This window comes from Somniosus microcephalus, chromosome 2 (assembly GCF_052327205.1).
Source record: "Somniosus microcephalus isolate GS21.2 chromosome 2, FLI_Smic_1.0, whole genome shotgun sequence".
In the NCBI taxonomy this organism is placed as follows: domain Eukaryota; kingdom Metazoa; phylum Chordata; class Chondrichthyes; order Squaliformes; family Somniosidae; genus Somniosus; species Somniosus microcephalus.
Window position 1 is genome coordinate 20,608,589 of NC_140988.1, and position 19,571 is coordinate 20,628,159.

General features: G+C 47.8%; 2 protein-coding genes across 4 annotated transcripts in view; both read left to right on the forward strand.

Annotated features, from left to right (window-relative positions):
- LOC147122584 (pro-neuregulin-1, membrane-bound isoform-like) overlaps nucleotides 1-19,571 on the forward strand; it is a 214,824-nt gene that overhangs the window by 72,067 nt on the left and 123,186 nt on the right. The window lies entirely within an intron of this gene.
- Nucleotides 8,152-9,572, forward strand: LOC147122585 (uncharacterized). Its single transcript, XM_086007270.1, has one exon. The coding sequence runs from the start codon at nucleotides 8,898-8,900 to the stop codon at nucleotides 9,546-9,548; it is 651 nt and encodes a 216-aa protein (XP_085863396.1). The 5' UTR covers nucleotides 8,152-8,897; the 3' UTR covers nucleotides 9,549-9,572.

Genomic DNA, 19,571 nt, shown 5'->3' on the forward strand with positions numbered 1-19,571 from the left:
TCTGTGTCTCTGTAACCTCCTCCAGCCCTACAAGCCTCTGCGATCTCTGCGCTCCTCCAATTCTGGCCTCTTGCATATCCTCCATTTCCTTCGCCCCCTCCACTGGTGGCCGTGCCTTCAGCCACCTCGGCCCTAAGCTCTGGAATTTCCTCCCTAAACCTCTCCGCCTCTCTACCTCTCTCTCCTTTAAGACGCTCCTTAAAACCTGCCTCTTTGAACAAGCTTTTGGTCGCCTGTTCCCAATATCTCCTTACGAGGCTCGGTGTCAAATGTTATCTCGGAACGCTCCTGTGAAGCGCCTTGGGACGTTGTACCACATTAAAGGTGCTATATAAATGCAAGCTGTTGTTCTGTATGGGTCAGCGCACGTTCTAAAAGGACAGCTTCGTTTTTGTTTTGATACATAGATTAAAAAAAATAATTTGAAATAGTGCTTGTGGTGCAGCTAATTTAAAGCACAGGCAATAAAATGATGGGTTTAGCCCATGTCAGTGCTCCCCAGTGAGAGTTAGCAGCCTTTTTAAGAAAAATAATTGGATTTTATAGAGAACGTCTTTCCATTTTTTTTGATCAGCTGTTGATTTAAGAGCTGGACTAATTAAGTGCAGAAAGACCCCTCCCCTGCATCTGGTTCTGTTCTGACTCGCAGCAGGGAGCCGACATGCAGCTTGTGTCACATTGGCACAGAGGGTCCCTCGAATGGCCACACTTGGTTGTTACTGGTGACGATGAAGGGCCCGGCCGATTGATGGGCCTGGCGGTGAGAGCGAGCCCGGCCTACCCCGGTGGCAGGCTGCGGCTCCTCCTCCTGCGCGGAGCTCTGTCTCCGGGCTTGGCAGTACGCGAGATTGCTGCACGCCCACCCGGCGTGTCCAGCAGCCAGCGCCCGGTGCCAGACAAGCAGCGGCTACAGGCACTGAGCTGTCAGGAAGGAAAAACAAAAAGGCAGCAGAAGGCCACTCAATTTGAACTGAATTTCAATTGTGGCTAATTTGCTTCTATTACGTTCAGGCCCGTCTCCAAGGCCTCGGGCTTTTCTGTTAATAAATGTTATTTCCAAGCAGTTCTGTGGGCAGGATTAAAAGCTCATTTCCTAATGGACTGGCAAACTTCCTTCGGCCAATAGCTGGATCTCGAGCTGCTTCCCTAAGCAACACTGCAAAATGTTATAGATTTTCATCAATATAAATAATACATATGGCTCCGTTTAACCATACATTTAAGGAGTGATTTATGTCACAACTATTCAATTTAAAAACATCTGTTAGGAGTAATTGTCTGTGATTAGGATCCTGTTTCATCTTTTATTTAGCGCTGGGAGGCTACAAGCTGCAAACATCCCATTGACTGGGGCTACAGAGTAGCACCTTACAAAAGGAAAAACTATAGGGTAATAGGAGAGGGAATCACGGCGCTGTCATTGGGTTTTCTGTGATCGAGGGTATTGATCATGTAGGTTTACTTTTACCCTCGTTCTTTGTGTTTGGTGCACGTTGACACAAAATTCCCAGAAGGACTTTGGAGTCAAATCTTGGCAGGTAGATGGAGATAAGATACATAAGAACATAAGAAATAGAAGCAGGAATAGGCCACTTGGCCCCTCGAGCCTGCTCCGCCATTCAATAAGATCATGGCTGATCTTGGGCTCAAAGCCACTTCCCAGCCCGCTCCCCATAACCCTTCACTTCCTATCTTGTAAAAATCTGTCTCTCTTCACCGTAAATGTATTTAATGACCCAGCCTCCACGGCTCTCTGGGGCAGAGAATTCCACAGATTTACGACCCTCTGAGAGAAGAAATTCCTCCTCATCTCGGTTCTAAAAGGGCAACCCTTTATTCTGAAACTATGCCCCCGAGTTCTAGATTTCCCCACGAGGGGAAACATCCTCTCTGCATCTACCTTGTCGAGCCTCCTCAGTATCTTATATGTTTCGGCCATGATCTCATTGAATGGCGGAACAGGCTTGAGGGGCTGAATGGCCGACTCCTGCTCCTCTGTTCCTTGACCTGATTCCCAAACTAATGCCAGGCAGCGTCAGACTTCCCATCTCCCCAAGCCAGAGGACCATCTCACGTGACTTGGCGCTGGATGGAGCACAATCCTAGTCCCCATGTGTCAAGCTGGCTCAGGCGGCAAGTTACGTTGAATCTTCTTCACGCTACTAGGATGTGGACCTGCTGGCTGCTCTCCCCTGACGTAAAGTACCTGCTAGGTGTGTGGTGTTGTGTGCACAGGTGCGAGCGTGCGTCTCTATCCTGGCAGGCAGAGTGTAAAGCGCAGCCTGCAGTTTAACTCTGGTCTTGCTGCCTGCCCTTTCACTGTCTAAGAAACCAGTCTCACAGCAGTAGTCGGTATAACTGCAGAAGCACGTGAAGAAATCACTTGGTAATATTGCCCGGATCTGCCCCATTTTCTTCACACCTTGCAAAGCCCCTTGGAGACCATTCTTCACGTTAAAGCTGCTGTATAAGCGCGAGCTGTTGGTGTTATGTTGCAGCATTAAACAACAGAGAAACACTTGCATAAAATGCTTTTAGTTCACAACTTTGTTTCTAGTTGTCGGACCTTCTCCAATTAATGGGGGAAATAATATGTAGGTCGGTAAATTTTAAAAAAGAAGCATATCCATAGCCTGGATGGACAGGTGGAGATACTCTGGCCCTCTGGCCCACCGTCCCAACACCCCACCCCCCTCTACCCCACCCAACCCAGGAGGCCAGAGAAAATATATGCCTGCATCTTGGCTGACAGGATTTGCACTTCCCACCTAGGGGGGCTGGGAGGCACGGCCTCCAAAGATGCTGACGGAAACAACGTCTTTCGGAGGGATCTGGAGGCTCTCGAGGCTTCTCTCGGCAGCGCTGCCGTCTCAATCACCACATGACCTCCTGCCAAAACTATGACTGCTGTCAGCAACATGTGCAGCTTTTCGTTGCTGTCTCGCTTACCCCTTTCAGATGAATCCATTAATGAATTGATCGATTGATTCATTAATGAATGAAAATGAGTTGAGCAGTGCTCACCATGCAATCGGGCTGATTCAGAAGCAAAACCGTGCTGATGGGCAATCCCCATAAAATCTCCTCACATCGTTAAAAAGTACTTAAGATAAAATGATTGTGGGAATTGAGACACAGATGGAGAAAAATTGAGTCACGCCCCCTTTGGGGCGCTAACTTCGCCGGGGCGCTACTTTTAGCACCCTGAAGAAATTAGCGCCCCCCGCGGCCGATTTTCGCAGGTAGCGCCCCGAGAGAGAGGAGGGGCACTACTGGAAGCGTCCCACTTGGGGTGTTGCGAGGCAATATCGCGGCGCTACGTGCCGCAGCGCCATGCGCTGAGGCACGTCACGCCGTGGTACTGAAGGCCCTCCCCTTAGGGGGCCTGGCACAGTGCGTCCCGGCGCCCAGCTGGGCCACCAGGGATCGGGAGTGCCGGCAAACGAGCCTGGCACTCACTGAGAGCAGCCGGCACCCCGCGGGGTGGTGGGGGGGGGCTTCACTGGGGCCGGGGACAGCAATGGAGGCAGGTGCTGGCAGGCGGCCAGCAACAAAAATGGCTGCCTGGCACCTCCCCTTTAACTAACGCCACCCGGGCCACAGGTAGGCCCCCCTGAACCTGGCGGACATAGCGTCCGGCGGTAAGTCAGGGGGCGCTACCGAAGATCGCGACCGGGGCGCGAGCAGGGCGCTGTTCATGGTGATGAAGTCATTGCCGGCGGCGCAGCGCTGCGGGGCGCTAATGGTTACCGCCGCCGCTAACCTCCCACTGAATTTCACGGGAGGCGTTGGCGGCGCCGCGCCCGTGCGCTAGTTGCTTTGTGCCCCGTTAGTACCCTCTTAGTACCCACTGAGCCAAGCTGGCACTTGCAGATGGAATAAATATAACATACTCTCAGGGCCCATAAAACCTGGACCTTTTATTTAACATTTTCTCTGGAAGAATTGTTATTCTGGACAGGGGCTGCAGCAAGATTATTATTTTTTTAAATTCCTTTTCTTTGCAGGCTGAATTTTACAGTTCCATCAAAAAATTCTAGTCATTATTTTTGCTTGGCGTCCCATGTTTAGCACAGCAGGAAAAATGTGCCTCACTCGACACAGGTTTTTAAAACATTTTCTCTCTTAAGTCTGTGACCGATGACGGATGTGCAGTGCTTGGCTCAGCTGCACAGTAATAAGTGATACGACCCACCCAGGAGGCCCTGTCTCACTGACTACAATGGGGGCTGAAGCAGCATTTCAATTCACAGATTGCCGGGTGCTCTCGAGCTGGCTCTTGCAGCTGCCACCTGCTTTGATGTAGCTGCCAATAACCTTAATCACCCCGTCGATGGTAAAGAAACGGGGGCTGGCTCAACTAGTCTGCCTCGGGGGTGGGGGGGGCGGCAAGAGAGCGGGACGACAAAGGCGACAAAACCAACTCATGGACGGCCTCGGGTTGCCAACACTGTTTGGACGTATTCCTGGAGATTTCCTCATACGTACTCCTGCCTCCAACTGCACCCCCCCACCCCCGTCCATCCACGCAGCGCACTGCCCAATGGAAAGCAAACGGGCTCTTAATTAATTGAATGACGCTCGACTGCCAGCCATGTTAAAGTGCCTCCAATATTTTTAGAACTAATAAATGTTCAAAGAAAATTTATTTTACTGTCCCCTACGATTTTTCTCCGGGGCCAGTGTCCTGGAGATTAGTCTTTACTTCCCGGAGACTCCCCGGCAATCCCGGAGGGTTGGCAATCCTATGGATACCAGTCTCCTGGCATAGCCAAACTAAAGCAGCCTCAGAATTAAAGCAGCGGTCATCGTTTGTTACATCTCGAAATGCCGTCTGAGATAAGACGTGCAACACTTTCAGGTTTGTCAAATAGGAAAGGTGCACAGAACTGACCAGGCAGGGTTTGAACTGCAAGATCCCTCAGTCATAAACATGCACAGTGCAGTAACGAATGAGTTATAGGAACACTTCCTGTTAAGACTGCATAATGCCCTTACTGTAGAATACTCTATATAGAGGCAGAGAAACAATACACGGGGAGAATCTTTCCTCTTGCACTGTGCATAACAGAACTGTTTAAAAAGAAAACGATCTCTAAGTTTCCCATTATTTTATATTTTCCCATTAAGAATTGTATTCGCTGTTGCATTATGAGTCAGAGTGCTGCTTTACCGTCCCTCAGAATGGGAGGGTGTAAGTTTGATGCTCGACTGGGCTCAGTTCCTGACCTGGAGGTCACAGCTTCTACTTGTGGTGAATGGAGAGAGGAAAAGAAGTCAGAAGGTTGTTGGTTCGAGTCCCACCCCAGATGGTAAAGAAACAGGGCTGGCTCAACCAGTCTACCTTGGGGGGGGGGCAAGAGAGTGGGACGAAAAAGGCTCTCCGAGTACAATGCTGAGGGAGTGCTGCACTTTCAGAGGTGCCGTCTTTCAGATCAGACGTTAAACCGAGGCCCTCTCAGGGGGATGTAAAAAATCCCAGGGCACTATTTCAAGGGAGTTCTCCCCGGTGTCCTGGCCAATACTTATCCCTCAACCAACATCACTAAAACAGATTACCTGGTCATTTATCTCAGTTGTGTTTGTAGGAGCTTACTGTATGCAAAATTGGCTGCTGTGTTTTCCTACATTACACTTCAAAAGTACTTCATTGGCTGTAAAGTGCTTTGGGACATTCTGAGGTTGTGAAAGGCAATATATAAATGCAAGTCTTTCTTTTTATATAGGAGCAGTTTATTAAAGATTCCACTCATTGCAATGTTGTGCGAACTAATGAGTTGTTGTTTCACAACGGACTGTAAAAATGTCAGAAAACCCTTTGCAAATCCTTTTTCTTCCACTGAGAAATGTGTGAAATTCACTTAGCAGGGCCTTCAACCAGTTTATTTAAGGTGATGATTGATAGTTTTGTGTTTTCTAACCATCAGCCTCTGAGTGTCGGGATGGAATGGGCCATTGCCTATAAACCACCTGCGGAGACTCACTCTCCCATCAACGTGCGTCTGATCACGGTGCACGGGAGGAGATATAGAAAATCCCGGTTTCTACTTCTGTTCAGGAGTGGCTGACATCAATGTTTGATCAAAGCTAACTGCAAAATCCTGGAACTCCCTCCCTAACAGCACTGTGGGAGTGCCATCACTACACGGACTGCAGCGGTTCAAGAAGGCGGCTCACCACCACCTTCTCAAGGGCAACTAGAGATGGGCAATAAATGCTGGCATTGCCAGCGATGCCCAGATCCCATAAACGAATAAAAAAAAAACCATTGTGGACTCCCTCGCTAAAACAGCCCCTAGTTAAAGCAAGCTTTCCACGTGTAACCCAAAGAGCAATATCCTACAGAGGGAGTTAACTGCAGGTGTCTGTGTTTCTATAGCATAAGATTTCTGTACTGGTCCACTACAGTCAACCATCCTCTAGAAAACACATGTATATGAACATTTTTCAAACTAATTTTTCAAAATTCATTTTCGGGATGTGGGCGTCGCCGGCAAGGCCGGCATTTATTGCCCATCCCGAGTTGCCCTAAGAAGGCGGTGGTAGGCCGCCTTCTTGAACCTTCTTGTTGGTAGTGGTTTGATGTAACTAAGTGTCTTTCTAAGCCCCTTCAGAGGGCAATTAAGAATCAACCACGTCAGTGTGGGATTGGAGTCACATATAGGCCAGACCGGGTGAGGACGGCAGGTTTCCTTCCCCAAAGGGCATGAGTGAACCAGTTGGGTTGTTACGACAATCCAACAGTTTTGTGGTCACTTTGACTGATGCCAACTTTTTTATTTCCAGATTTTTTTCAATTGGAATTCAAAATTCTCAAAACTGCCATGGTGGGATTTGAACTTGCGTTCTCTGGATTATTAGTGCAGGCCCCTGGATTAGTAGTCTTAGTACAGTAACGTGAATCACAATCTATCGATGACAAGAGAAGCTCTGCTTTGTACAAAAATGATACATCCTACACAAAAGCATTTTGTTAAATCGAATTCAGGCAAATGAACCTTCGTGGGAGCTTTACTGAACTCGGGTTCTGATGTGCAGATTTAGTTATGTGGTCTTTCTTTGCGTGTCTTTTTAATTTTGATTTAAAAGCCACCCACCCCTCTGAAGGAGTCGCTCTGCCCTGGCCTACTTCTACAATGTTGCTTTCCGCACACGGCTGTTTGTGAAGGTCGAGAAACATGATTTCTTTTATTAATTTGCCGCGGTGAGGAGAGAGTTAGGGTATCCATGTGGTAAATTGCTGCACTATTTATAGACTGTATCCACTGTGCATACAGCTCCATCTTTCACAGCTTACAGTCCTCGACAGTGGCCGGGCCCAATTATTGCTGGGGCTGGATGGTCTGCCGATAGAACTAGATTAATAATAGACTTGCCAGCAATGTGTACTGATGACAGTCCCTAAGTGCTCATTTTTTATAACGCATGTCCTGCCCTTAAATGCTTTCACTTTCTCGCTCTCTCTCTCTCTCTCTCTCTCTCTCTCTGTTTTTCTCAGAAGTAGCTCATCAACTCATCAGATGCATTCACAGTCCAAGGAGGAACTGTCTTTCTCTCTCTCTGCTTTTTTTGTTGCTCTTTATATTTTTGCATGCTGGGCTGTCATTAGCAGGTTAATTAGTAGGCCGAGACTGGATTGAAGCCTTTGCAACACTGGAGTGGATTAAGAGTGTATCCTTCAGAACTGTCAATCCTCCATGGATCTGCCACCCCTAAGCCTTGCTTTCTGGTAGCTCACTGCCAAGCCTGCCGTTTTAACAAAACAAAAAAAAAACAAACGTAAACCCTAGCAGCCTCTAAGTTGTGAAATGCCCGAACCTCTTTGCATCTACCTATTTGCCGGCTGCTCATTTGAAACCATTCTTGTCCCCTTTTATCGTTTTGCAATGAAGCTCGATGTTGGGATGAAATCCGATCTCCGGGAGCACGCCAGTGAAATTACAGGAGGAAACCCCATCCCCCTGGGACACAGCGTCTGCCAGTTTCACCGGCTCTGCTCTGCCCCATCACATCCAGCTCTTGTACATTAGCATAATCAATTGCTGACTCGTCTATACTGAGCAGAGGGTGGGATGAAGCCGGAGAATTCGCTGCTGCTTGCCTCCTTCTGATTTGATGGTTCATTCCTCCTAATTGGATCAAGTAGGAAGTTGCAGGCAGTCTGTGCACTTCTGAATGGTGCGTGCGTGCGTGTGTGTGTGTTCTGATTTCAGGAAGACCTACCCTGCAGTGTGTGTGTGTATGTGTGTGTGTGTGTGTGTCTCTGTGTGTGTGTGTTTGTGTCTGTGTGTGTGTGTGCATGTGTGTGAAGCAGGAGGAGGAGGAAGTTTCACTCGTCCTCTCCCTCCCTCTGCCCCCTCCTTCCCTTCCCTTGCTCCCACCCTCTGAGTTTGCTAGTATCCCTGTCACTAATGATACCGCTTCCACTGTGCTCTGAGGACGGGCACCTGCTGTTCCTTTAATGACTCCAGCTTTTCTCTGTCGCAAGCAGAGCAGCCACAGTGAGAACAACAGGATGCTGCTGCTGCTGCTGGCTCGCGTGTGCTTTTCATGAAGGTGTGGGGTCAACCCCCAACTCTGCAGGTGAGAGATCAGGAGCGGTACCAAAAGACTTTCCATTTAGAATAAATGGCACCCCCCTTGATACCAGGACTGGGCTGCTAAACCCAGGGAGGACTTGAGCATTTTCGTCCAGAACTCCCTAAATTCACTGGAGAGAGACTGAAACAGTGAAGAGCTATCAGGTTGCCGTGTCCTCCTTCCCCGAGCGAATGCTGATAATGATGTTATCGTCGTTGTCCATTTGATGCCTCGGCATCCTGCTCCTCCTCGCTCCCGCTCACTTCCTCCTTATTTGAAAGCCTTCAGAGAACGGTCAAGCTTACTGCACTAAAAGGATGTCCGAGGAAGCGAGCGAAAATTCTCCCGATCCCTCTACCCCTCCTTGTCTGACTCCGTCTGCCGAAGGAACTGCGGAGGATAGTTCATCGGCGACCCAGGTGGATGGGAATGGGGCACTGGGGCTGACGGGCCTCATCGCTACCTGCTGCATCTGCATGGAGGTGGAGCGTGTGCGGACTTGCTTGAACTCTGAGAAGATCTGCATCGTACCCATCATGGCCTGTCTGGTGAGCCTGGGTCTTTGCATTGCTGGCCTCAAGTGGGTTTTTGTGGACAAGATATTTGAGTACGAGCCTCTGACGCACCTTGATCCCAAGCGCATAGGGCAGGGTCCTATCTCTGCTGACCAAGCAACAGTGGCCGAATGGCCGCCATCAGCTGCCTTTACCTCCACTATTCCGATATCTGACTTGAACCAGACAGCGAACGATCCTGATGACCCTTTGGTGCTCACCTCGACTCCCTTTACTAGCCCATCCTCGCATTCCCCTACCTCGTCTCCCTCCTTCCTATCCTCCGCCATCCTTGAATCTTTCTCCCCAGAACCTGTAGTCACCAAAAGTCGTGAAGTGACAGAGTCGGCGTCTGTAACACTTCCCCAAATGACAGATACAAACCTCATTATCGCACCGGCTTTTAGTAAGTAACTTACTCTTTTCATTCGTACGATTCTTGAGGGGCAATTTCTGGCTGCCTTTTCTAATCTGCTACTTTGATGTTAAAAACCTATTTGTCCAACAGCAGAGAAAGCTAAGACAGGCATACTTTATATTTAGTCTGATTGTCTAACCTGTTTTATAAGAGAAATTCATTTGTAAAAGGTTATTTTTGTATTTCTTTTGATTATGTGTTTTTCTTTTAATTGAACACTATTGACAGCACAAAGCCTTTATTTTACATTCTCTTTCAGTTCGCAGTTCCGTATGTTGGGTGGAGTGAGGGATTCATTGCTTTTTCCTTGGGTTTAAGATTTTTGTGTCAATGGAGTCATTCCAAATGTAAACCTTTTAAAGGAAGCTGAGAAAAATCTCCCCCAAAGATAATGCCTATCAGAAAAAAAACCCAGAAGCGATGTTGTAGAAAAGTACTTTAAATCACTGTCCCCATTCACAGGGGCCCGTGCTTTGTGCTTCATGATATTACAGATCTGTAGCTGGGCTGCTGTTAGTGTGTTTTGTAACCCCGTGAGTCCTTGTTAGTAATTCCACTGATTCGCCATCAAGCACAAGGTTCTAACAGGGCTTGCTATGCTTAGCCTGCAGGCTGATTGATGAAAACTGTGATGTTCAAAAGAAAATGTTTTGTTAACTTATATTCTGGTCCTTCCCTGAATAGGATCCACCGCGTTTAACAATCATACTCTGTGTTTCAATTATACAATTGTGTTTCATCACAAACGACAGGGAATCTAGTCAGAAACACTGGAGATAAATCAACAAGACAGTCTATATTTAAAAAAAATAATCAATATTTTCCCTCCCTTTCGCAAAAGGACCTTTTGTGTGTGTGTGTCCTTTTCCTATGATTTTTTTGCCTGGTTCGGAGATGAATTTCAAGGTCATTCACTGCTGTGAGCTAATTGATTCTTGTCCATTCCGGAGACTTATGGAAAGACAATCCTGTTAATGTTGCCTTGTAGGTTACCCACTTGTACAATGACTTTGCAAGATTTTTTTTTTCCTATTAGTTCTTGGCTGCCTGCCATGTGTTTGATACTTCAGTATTCCTACTTGTTGCAATGGTACTTTTCCAATAGTTTTATTATCTGTGTTTTTTTTTGGACCCAATGCGTGCACACACCTTTGATGGAAATATATGAGATTAATCAATGCCGGAACAACTTGCTTTCACTGTTTGCTGGGAAATTAAATTACACACGGTTGTGATGCTCTTTTTCTATGGAAATTTGAAGTCAAAAATCAATATAAAAGTCAAAAATCAATATATAATAGTTAGGGTTAAAGAGAAGACGAGAAAACCCAAGGACTGTGTAAAGGCAGCTGAGGCTGGTGGTTAGTCATTGTTTCATGGTATATAAACGCAAATTATATCTTCACTTTTAGCTGCTTGCTTCTCGAGGAATGCAAGAGAAGGCACTGAGTTTAGAAACTGTTGAAACCAAGCAGCTTTTGTGTATCCTATTGGCTCAGCTTTTGCCAAAATTGTCCATTTGGAAATATTCATGAAGGGTTTTTAAGTTAGTGTTAATGTAACTAAATAATAGTTTATCTGGTTTCGGACAAGCTTAGATATGAGATGATCAACCCTACATATATACCGGACTGGCCTGTGGTAGCCTCCTTCATCAATTGATCAGCTCCAACTTGAAGAATTTGCACATGGGAAAGGTATGGGGAGGGGGTGGGGGAGCAGTGGTTCACATGGAACTGTATCCCACCCAGGGTCGCCAATCCTCCAGGATTGCCCTGGAGTCTCCAGTAATAAAAGACTAATCTCCAGGACACACCTACGAGCAACCCAGGAGAAAAAGCATTGGGGCAATAAAAAAAATGGTGCTTTTTAAAAAAAATTCTTCGAACGCTTTCATTTACTAGTCCTAAAAATATTGGAGATGGGACGCAAGACTGTTTGACTGACGGTCAAGAATCATCCAATCGGGTAATGAAGAGCCTGTTTGCTTTCCGATTGGCTGTGGGAAGACGGGGCACCGTGAGGATGGACATGTTGGGCAACCAATGGTGGGAGTGTGGGGGCGGGGCGGTTGGAGGCAGGCGGTCATGTGATGACACCTCCAAGAATATGCCCAACCAGAGTTGGCAACCCAATCGCACCATGAGTTAGTGTCTCCAGGAGAGAAGGGAGGAAATTCTTTTTTTTAAGTATACACACACAGACATCTTGGGGGGAAATTGGGTGGCGCCCATTTTGGGGCACTAACGTCGCCGAGGCGCTAATTTTAGAGCCCCGAAAAAGTTACCACCCCTCCACTGTAAATTCAGTAGTAGCGCCCGAAGTAGGTGGTGCGGCGCTACTGGAAAACGCTCCACCTCCTGCTTGGGGAGCTATTACTTAATTTCACGGCGCTACATGCAGCAGCGACACGTAGCGGCGCGTCATTGCAGGTCTCCTCCCTTGATTAAAGGGGTGGGGCCTAGCGCTGCACACACCGGGGCCCTGCTGGACCACCGGGGAGCGGGGTGCCACATAAAAAAGGGAAAGGGGGCAGGTGTTGGCAGTTGGACAAAATTAAAATGGCCGCCCAACACCTGCCCTTTAAGTAGCGCCGCCGCCGTTGCAAAAACACCCCGTGATCCTGTCGGACATAACGTCCGGCGATAGGTATGGGGATGCAAGGGAAGTTTGAGGCCGTGGCGCGAGCAGTGCGCTGTGCATGGCGATGATGTAATCGCTGGCGGCACAGCGGCGCGGGGTGCTAATGGCTACCGCTGCCGCTAACCTCCTGCTGAATTTCGCGGGAGGCATTAGCGGCACCGAGCCCAGGCGCTAGGGGATTTGCGCCCCATTAGCGCCCCCCGGGGGTACTAACAAGAGGCACAAACCAACCCAATGTTTTCCCCCATAATACTTAGTAGACACATCTCATGTCAACCCTTTAAGAACATGCCTTCAAAGAAGATGGTGGAAGTGCCTCACAAACTGGCAACCATCATTAGTGGCAGTCCCAAAGTGTGACAGCACAGAAGCAACTCAAAATCTTTCTTCTGAAGCCTATGGGATAAGCAGAATTTCATTGCCGTCCCCACCCCTCAGTACATCAGGTGTCAGCCGTGGTTCAGTGGTAACATGCTCGTCAGAGTCAGAAGGTCATGGGTTCAAGCCCCACTCCATAGACTTGAGCACGTTGTCTAGGCTGACACTCCATTGCAGTACTGAGGGAGTGCTGCGCTGTCGGAGGTGCCGTCTTTCGGATGAACCGAGGCCCCGTCTGCTCTCTCAGGTGGATGTAAAAGCTCCCATGTCACTATTCATTTCGTCATTTATTTCATTGCCGTTTGTGGGACCTTGCTTTGGGGAATTTGGGTGCCACATTTCCCTACATTAGAAAAGTACATTATTGGCTGTAAAGCACTTTGGGATGTCCTGAGGTCAGGAAAGGTGCTGTATAAATGCAAGTTTTTTAAAATCAGTGTTTAATTCCCTCCTACCCTCCCCCTCCAGTAGATCACAGTTTGATTCCTTCCCCTCCAGTAGATCACAGTTTGATTCCTTCCCCACCAGTAGATCACAGTTTGATTCCTTCCCCACCAGTAGATCACAGTTTGATTCTCCCCACTCCTCAGTCGATAGACCCTTTTAAAATACAACAGGTGAAAACAAGTGACCTCAGGTTTAATATCTGTCTTTCTCTTGTGTACATTTCTTCTTGAGGCATTGATCTCAGAGTAATGAGAATGTGGAACACGCTACCACATGAAGTGGTAAGGCAAATAGTAGAGATGCATGTAAGGGTAGCTAGATAAGTACACGAGGGAGAAAGGAATAGAAGGTTATGTTGATAGGGTGAGATGGTTATGTTGATGGGGTGAGATGGTTATGTTGAAAGGGTGAGATGGTTATGTTTTGCTGCAGTTATACAGGGTACTGGTGAGGCCACACCTGGAATACTGCGTACAGTTTTGGTTTCCATATTTAAGAAAAGATATACTTGCTCTCAAGGCAGTTCAGAGAAGGTTCACTCGGTTGATTCCGAAGATGAGGGGGTTGACTTATGAGGAAAGGTTGAGTAGGTTGGGCCTCTACTCATTGGAATTCAGAAGAATGAGAGGCGATCTTATCGAAACATATAAGATTGTGAGGGGGCTTGATCGGGTGGATGCGGTGAGGATGTTTCCACTGATGGGTGAGACTAGAACTAGGGGGCATAATCTTAGAATAAGGGGCTGCCCTTTCAAAACTGAGATGAGGAGAAACTTCTTCACTCAGGGTAGTAAATCTATGGAATTTGCTACCTCAGATAGTTGTGGAAGCTGCGACATTAAATAAATTTAAAACGGAGTTAGACAGTTTCCTAGCTGATAAGGGAATAAGGGGTTACGGGGAGAGGGCAGGGAAGTGGACGTGAGCCTAAGTTCGGATCAGCCATGATCCTATTGAATGGCGGAGCAGGCCCGAGGGGCCGTATGGCCTACTCCTGCTCCTACTTCTTATGTTCTTATGGGGTGAGATGGTTCTGTTGATGGGGTGAGATGGTTCTGTTGATGGGGTGAGATGGTTCTGTTGATGGGGTGAGATGGTTATGTTGATGGGGTGAGATGGTTATGTTGATGGGGTGAGATGGTTCTGTTGATGGGGTGAGATGGTTCTGTTGATGGGGTGAGATGGTTCTGTTGATGGGGTGAGATGGTTCTGTTGATGGGGTGAGATGGTTCTGTTGATGGGGTGAGATGGTTCTGTTGATGGGGTGAGATGGTTATGTTGATGGGGTGAGATGGTTCTGTTGATGGGGTGAGATGGTTCTGTTGATGGGGTGAGATGGTTATGTTGATGGGGTGAGATGGTTCTGTTGATGGGGTGAGATGGTTCTGTTGATGGGGTGAGATGGTCCTGTTGATGGGGTGAGATGGTTATGTTGATGGGGTGAGATGGTTCTGTTGATGGGGTGAGATGGTTCTGTTGATGGGGTGAGATGGTTCTGTTGATGGGGTGAGATGGTTCTGTTGATGGGGTGAGATGGTTCTGTTGATGGGGTGAGATGGTTCTGTTGATGGGGTGAGATGGTTATGTTGATGGGGTGAGATGGTTCTGTTGATGGGGTGAGATGGTTCTGTTGATGGGGTGAGATGGTTATGTTGATGGGGTGAGATGGTTATGTTGATGGGGTGAGATGGTTCTGTTGATGGGGTGAGATGGTTCTGTTGATGGGGTGAGATGGTTCTGTTGATGGGGTGAGATGGTTCTGTTGATGGGGTGAGATGGTTCTGTTGATGGGGTGAGATGGTTCTGTTGATGGGGTGAGATGGTTATGTTGATGGGGTGTGATGGTTCTGTTGATGGGGTGAGATGGTTCTGTTGATGGGGTGAGATGGTTCTGTTGATGGGGTGAGATGGTTATGTTGATGGGGTGAGATGGTTCTGTTGATGGGGTGAGATGGTTATGTTGATGGGGTGAGATGGTTCTGTTGATGGGGTGAGATGGTTATGTTGATGGGGTGAGATGGTTCTGTTGATGGGGTGAGATGGTTCTGTTGATGGGGTGAGATGGTTCTGTTGATGGGGTGAGATGGTTATGTTGATGGGGTGAGATGAAGAGAGGTGGGAGGAGGCTCGTGTGGAGCATAAACACCGGCACAGACCAGTTGGGCCGAATGGCCTGTTTCTGTGCTGTTAAATTCTATGTAATTCCATGACGTGGCGGAGTTACTCAGCCTAATGTTGTGTGAACTGAATAGACATGTGCAGTTGAAGTAGTTACCCCCCATGTTAATGGCCCAATTAATTATGTTAATTCAGCTCCTTCCTACTGCCAGATTCAGCAACTTTCTCCGAGTCATTAGCACTCACTGTTGAAAGAACAATGTTCAAAAAACATGAAGAGTTGATGAAAATTGATTTTATTAATTCTTTGTATATAGAGCGATTAGAAAGGGGTTCTGATGGTGTAACTCTCTCCTTCTGGTAGTTATTCCTGTTCATACCTCATAATATAGCTCTGTCCAAGTGAGTTCAGTGATGCTGTCTATCTGCACGAGCATGAGGTTGAACTCTAATAGTCTAGGGCTGCACTGTACATATTGAGCCAACAAAGCTTTGAAATCCATTGAATCACTGAATTCCTTCTGTGACTTTGCGACAAGATAGTGATTAATATCAGCAGGGTGTCATTTGTAAAACACTTTGGGACCAAGGATTAAAGCAGCTCATGAATCTGTTTGCTGGGTTACTGCCGTTTTATAGCGAGTGAGATAAGAGTTAAGGTTTATCCAACAGAGAGTCAACTCAAAAACCCTAAAATCCTCAGGCCCAATCTGTCAACCTCCTCTCATGACTCCGCCAGAGTATTCGGGGTTGGGGTCAAGGGGAGTTGCTCATTTGAATATCTTCGGGGAATGCCCCCTCTGATGGGCTCCACGCCAGTATGGGTGCACCTGTCCCCCCACCCCCCCCAGAGGCTCCATGGTACACACCTGTGTGCCTCAGAAACTCTACGGTACATGACCCATGACTGAAAATATCAGATATGAGCACCCCTCCCGTGTCTTAGCCGGTATAAGAACAAAGCCTGGCGTAGCAGCAAGCGGCACGGACCAGAAGATCCAAGGTTCAAATCCCAATCTATGCAGGGGTAAATGACCTCAGCCTGAGCTGCAGTTGGGACACGTTGGTTGGCCTCAGCACCCCTGGACTAAGGAGGGCAATAAAATCAGCCGACTTTCTTGTTCCTCATCGCTATTCGATGACTCCTGTTGGAAAGTGGTGTGTGGGGACCTTGGGTGTGATGCCTTTCACAGTCAAATTGCCGATCAACACTTGCTGTCTAGGCTCATATATAATGGTTGACCACTTGGCCAGGATAACAGAGGCCTGCAAGCAGTACCTTGGAATGGTACCCTGATAAGAGTCAACATGGGAAAATGAGAGGTGCAGAAGACAAATTGTTGGATAAAAGGCTAATTGGATGTCTTCTGAAGGAAGCGTTCCTGGGAAGTTACACTGTATTTATAAATAGTCATCATTTGTTTGATAGGAAACAATAGTGCAATTGTCATACAGAAAACATACTATAAGTAGACAAACAATTATACATAGAAGTTACACCTCGGAAAGAGGCCATGTGACCCAACCAACCCATGTTGGTGTTTACCCTTCAAGGGAGCAAATAGACCTAATCACATTCACCCACCTTATTCCCATATTCCTTCATCCCCTTTTCCTTCAATTCACATATCCAATCCAATCTTGAATGATGACCTAATTTCTGCCTCAATCATTAACCCTGGAAGTGAATTCCATAACCTCACAACTCTCTGTGTGAAAAAGTTTCTCCTGTCCTCTGTTTTAAGCCTCTCACACATACGGCTGAAAATTCAGTAGCCTTAGCGCCTCATTTGAGGCGCTAGAGGGCCTTGCGCCGGAGTTATGGCCAGTAGTGAAATTCCCTGGGGCCCTAAATCGGCGTTGCTCCGGTAGCACTGCGCCGGCACCGATGACATCATCGGTGTGCACAGCGTCCCGGTTGCCGTGGTAACCCGCCCGAACTCCGAAATTGAGTTGCGGCCGCCTCGCCTGTGGCAGCCGCAACCAGCGTTTTGTCAGAGGTGCCTTACTGCAGTTAGCGCCGGCGCATTAAAGGCCCCGCGGCGGCCGGCCGCTTTCCCGCCGGCCGCCTGCCCGCAGCTCTCCCCCCCCCCCCCCGGAACAGATGCAAGCCCGGCACTTGTCCGAGGTGCCGGGCTCATTTTTAAGCAGATTTGCGCGGGCCGCGGCCGGGTGCAGGCAGCTCCTCCTTAACGGAAGGAGGAGGCCTGCACTTCCCCAGCCTGCCGCACCGCATCGGGTGCCGCAGCGCCGGAATTGCGGCGCGAAACGGCAGTTAGCGCCCTTTTCCAGGCGCTAAGACCCTTCAGTAGCGCCGGCAGCCGTTTGGGCGCGGCGCCACTGAATTTTTGGCGCGCGCAGGGGACTTAGCGCCGGCACTAATTTCCGGCGCTAAAGCCCTGGCTAAGCCAAAACCCAATTTCTAGGCCTTAATCTTGTATCTATGGCCTCCCAGCCACAGGAAACATCCTGAGTTATGGGACAGAGATAATATAGTATTCTATTCCCTAACCCTCTCCCCCTCTCCACTGGTACTGGTCACATGATGCCACATACCTTTGTGTTCTGTGTCATTACCTCACTAAGCACAGCACTGGGGGACTTAAAAGCAAGTAATACAATAACGATATTTTAATAGATTACGTATTATAAAAAGAGCAAACATCTAACAACAGGTTTGAGGCAGTACGTCAGACTATGGGTTCTGCTGACACCTTTCGAGCTTAATCCGTGCAATTTAACAGCTCATCAGCCGGCTTCATAAAATTACCGCCTTGTCACTCTCAACTGCAGATGATCTAATATATGAACCCTTGTATACTTCGCACGCTGGATTTGAAAGTACTGTAGACTCCGTTCTTCTCTTTTGTGAAGCTAGAGTTGCTCATTCTGCAAAATGTTTCATATTTAGGAGAAATACTTTTCCACAGAGGGTTGTTGGTGCAGGGAATGCTATGCTGCAGGGAGTGGTCGAGGCAGAGACCATTGCATCTTTTTAAGGGAAAATTGGATAAATACTTGAAGCAGAGGACGATTATAACGCTAGGGGGAAAGAACAGGGCAATGGAATTCGTTTTGGCTTGCTCCGGCTAAGAGCCGGCACAGAGACGATGGACTGAATGGCCTCCTTCTATTCTGTAACCGTCAGTGGAACTTGTCAGTCGAGCATATGATGGACATACTGTCATGTCTGTAGAATGCAGGCCTCTGATTTGTCAGGAGTGCATCCAGAAGAAACAACTAGAAGCATCTGTGAACTAACTCTCTAATGGTTGTAATTCCCACTGTGCGCTATCTTTAGTGTACCTGTTAACCCAATCGCATACTTTTCTGTCTGTGCTATTTTAACCCAACAAATGAGTTAACAGGTGCGCTATAAATAACACACAGAGAATTAAGCAGTTCCAGAACAAAGCTTCTGAATAATTGCTGCAAGGACCACCGCAAATGACCGATCCCCTTCCACAAACCGATGCAATTAATTTGCGCTTTTCCAATTAAAACAACTGCAAAGTTTTCCACAGACGAACATCCTTTTCATGCAATCTGCAGAGAGGTGACAGCACCGTTACCAGATGCTGCGGTAGATGAGTCATCTGTTCTCCAGTGGCAATTTAAGAAATTGCTTCATAACGACGATGAATTGATTTTTGTGCTGCGCCACGTCGCAAGTGCGCAAAAGGACTAACGGACGCCAAAGAGCGTGGTCAATAAACATGATGGTCAGCCTGAGAGGGGCTAAAAAACAAAGGCAGCGGCCATGGAGCGCCAACAAACTAACAACAACTTGCATTTATATTTGAAAAACAAAGCAAGTTCCTTTAACATAGAAAAATGTCCCAAGGTGCTTCTTAGGGTCTTAGGGGTGTTATCAAACAAAATTGGACCCCTAGCCACATAAGGAGATATTCGGACAGGTGACCAAAGTTTGGTCAAAAAGGTGGGTTTTAAGGAGTGTCTTAAAGTAAGAGAGAAAGGTAGAGAGGCGGAGAGGTTTAGGGAGGGAATTCCAAAGCTTGGGGCCAAGGCAACTGAAGACACAGCCACTAATGGTGGAGCAATTAAAATCGGGGATGCTCAAGAGGGCAGAATTGGAGGAGCGCAGATATCTCGGAGGGTTGTAGCTGGAGGATGTTACCAGAGAAAGAGAGGGGCGAGGGATCTGAAAACAAGGATGAGAATTTTAACATCGAGGTGTTGCTAGATTGGGAGCCGATGTAGGTCAGCGAGCGCAGGAGTGATGGGTGAACGGGACTCGGTGCGAGTTACGACACAGGCAGCAGAGTTTCAGATGAGCTCCAGTTTCCGGAGGGTGCCAGGTGGGGAGGCACTACAACCATTGTGACTCCGAGCAGCGTTGTTCAGACCCGTGAACTGCTGAAAGGCCGCGGTGAATGAAGGCTCAGTTCACCTTAGAGTATCAGAAGAGGTTG

Coding starts and splice junctions, on each gene's coding strand:
- LOC147122585 (XM_086007270.1), top strand. CDS start 8,898: ATGTCCGAGGAAGCGAGCGAAAATTCTCCCGATCCCTCTACCCCTCCT.